The following is a 2382-nucleotide window of genomic DNA, read 5'->3' as shown; positions in this document are numbered from 1 at the left end:
TTTAACATAAGTTAAAAGGCAGATTTGAAAAATGCAGGGCAGATTTTTCCTTGGCCTCTAGGGAGTGTGCATATATAATCTTTTACCCATTCGGTGCAGTTATAGGTGTGTGTTGATCACATGACTAGAGAGATAGTAGTGTGTACCGATTTGTGTACAGTATGGATACAATCTGTACGAGTAATATATTTAAAAAAATGTTTTGCAGAAATCTCCCTCATGGTGGCGCTATAACAGGCCGTTCTGAAGAAGTCGGGGCAGAGGTTCGTCGTTGGCATGCAGTGAGTGTGTGTGTCTGTGTGGACACTTTGGCATCAACCGGGCCAATGGCGGCGGGGATTATCTGTACACGAAGGGACGGACACACACAGACCGACGGACAGGTAAATAACATATACTCTCTCTCCATGCCTTCGGCCTGGCGGAGACGACAACATTTTGTATATGTTCATGAAACTGCAAAAGGGTTTTAACCCATTTAGGCCTGAAAATCTTCTAAATCCTCCTGTTTTCTGAAATAAATATTTTCACGATTTTTCAAAAATAGCAGACCTACAAGCTCGTAGCACGCCACTCGGTGGCGCGCTATGAGCTTGTAGATCTGCTATTTTTCAATAGCTAAATTACATAACGTAATGTTCAAAACACCAAAAGGGGTTCCCGCCCCAAAAGGGTTTTAAGTTGCTTCCGTGCTGGAAGTCAGGGAACCTGCGAGGTGAGTTCAGGTTCCAGTTCCTCATCGCTCATCACCGCGTCTTCCGGCGTCTTAAAGACGTCCGGGAAGAGGTGGTGCGTGATGGAAAAGGCCAGTATGGCTCCTTGCAGCAGTCCGAGCAACACGTCGTTCAAGTGGCTCTTGTTGTCGGCCACGCGCGAGTATCCGACAAACATGGCGATCACGATCAGGTTGGTCAGGATGGCGGGCCTGACCATGTGCGTCCATCTGTCGCCACGGCCTTTCATGCGAGTGTGAACATAGATGGCTGTGAAGACCATGGAGTACATGACGTGGGACGAGTGAAAGGAGTAAAACGACAACCTGGAACTTGTTATGTCACGTTCGTCTGGCGCGTTGCACACCGGTTCCTGTATCCACCCCTTGCATCCATCCCTTTGTCCTGTATCCCTGTATCCTTCCATTGCACACACGGCGAGGAAGTGTGGACGGAGATGGCCTATGTAGAACTTGGCCAGGTGAGTCAACGAATTGCTGGCGAAGGCTCCGAACAGATACGTGGTCGCTAACCTGTAGTATGTCTGGTCGAAACGGTGCGTGTTGGTGAATATCTCCCCTATTCCGAATATCACGGCGGGGAGGAAGTTGATGGCTACCCAAGCATCGCCCACGATGGTGGAGGGCCTGTTTGGGCTTTTGAGGTTGATGTCGTCACAGTGGAATCCCCTTACGTAAGGCAGGGGGGCCTTGTTGAGGATGATTGACGGCATTAACGCAATGAAGATACAAAGAACGTCCACTACAAACCCCCGGATCCAGTTTACGGACACTGGCTGACCTAAACCTTGGGATTCTATTTGTCCTAGCAACACTGTCATTGTTCAGCTGTTGCTGGGTCACTGCTTAATGTAAAGGGCGGGGTTCGATTATCGATCGAGCATTAGGGGGTGATCGATCATAATTTAACCAGTGATCGCGATTCAGAGATGATTTCAGGTAACGGTGCTTCAAAAGCCTCAATAACCAAATATACCAATAATGTAAAGGGGTTACCAGGACCGTGCTTTCTGTTTATACTGTCCAGTTGAGTTGGTCCTGTCATCGTGATGACGTCACCATATCCAAATATGGAGATGATTCCCGGGTCAAAAACAGTAAAATAATAGGGTTGCAAGCAGCGATACTGCAACACAATAATAGTGTTGCAAGGGGCCAAGGAATGCAGCAATAAGAAAATATCACACATGCGCCTTTTATCGTGATGATTCTCATTTGCCATTGACTGGCAATTGACTACAAAATGATTCTGTTTAAAGTCCATAGACTTGGCCACACACATGACTGGCTGTGGCTGCCACTGTGGCACCCACTTACATAATTTACCATAGAGCGTCGAAGTCCTGACGTCACTCGCTCATCCCCTGGTTTCAAGGGGTTTGCGGAAGTTTTTCTCTATGTAGAATAGCATGGGGTCATCTTAAAATCGTCTCGTATAAGAATTTTGGTCCAAAAATGTACAAACTGTCTCGGCGATATTGTCGGGGATATTGTTTTATTGCAGTCAGTTGATTCTTCATATCCATATGAGTGAAATGGCCGGGATGATTTGTTAATTGGCCTGCTCACCACTGCTCACTACAGAGGGAGAGTAGTGCCCAGGATTACAGCTCATACAATTGGCACCGTTTTAGATTAAAGTACATCGG

At 47.0% G+C, this 2382-nt stretch overlaps 1 protein-coding gene across 1 annotated transcript; it reads right to left on the bottom strand.

Annotated features, from left to right (window-relative positions):
* Positions 1-699: 699 nt before the first annotated feature.
* LOC308335941 (phospholipid phosphatase 2-like) lies at positions 700-1446 on the bottom strand (the record flags this gene model as incomplete). The annotated part of the gene is made up of 1 exon (XM_080793164.1): positions 700-1446. One exon carries the CDS (start codon positions 1444-1446, stop codon positions 700-702), a length of 747 nt encoding a protein of 248 aa, XP_080649290.1.
* Between the last annotated feature and the right edge of the window lie 936 nt (positions 1447-2382).

This window comes from Protomyctophum bolini (assembly GCF_963924005.1).
Source record: "Protomyctophum bolini genome assembly, chromosome: 20".
In the NCBI taxonomy this organism is placed as follows: domain Eukaryota; kingdom Metazoa; phylum Chordata; class Actinopteri; order Myctophiformes; family Myctophidae; genus Protomyctophum; species Protomyctophum bolini.
Note: the sequence above shows the minus strand (reverse complement) of the source record. Positions and strands in the feature narration are given on the sequence as shown.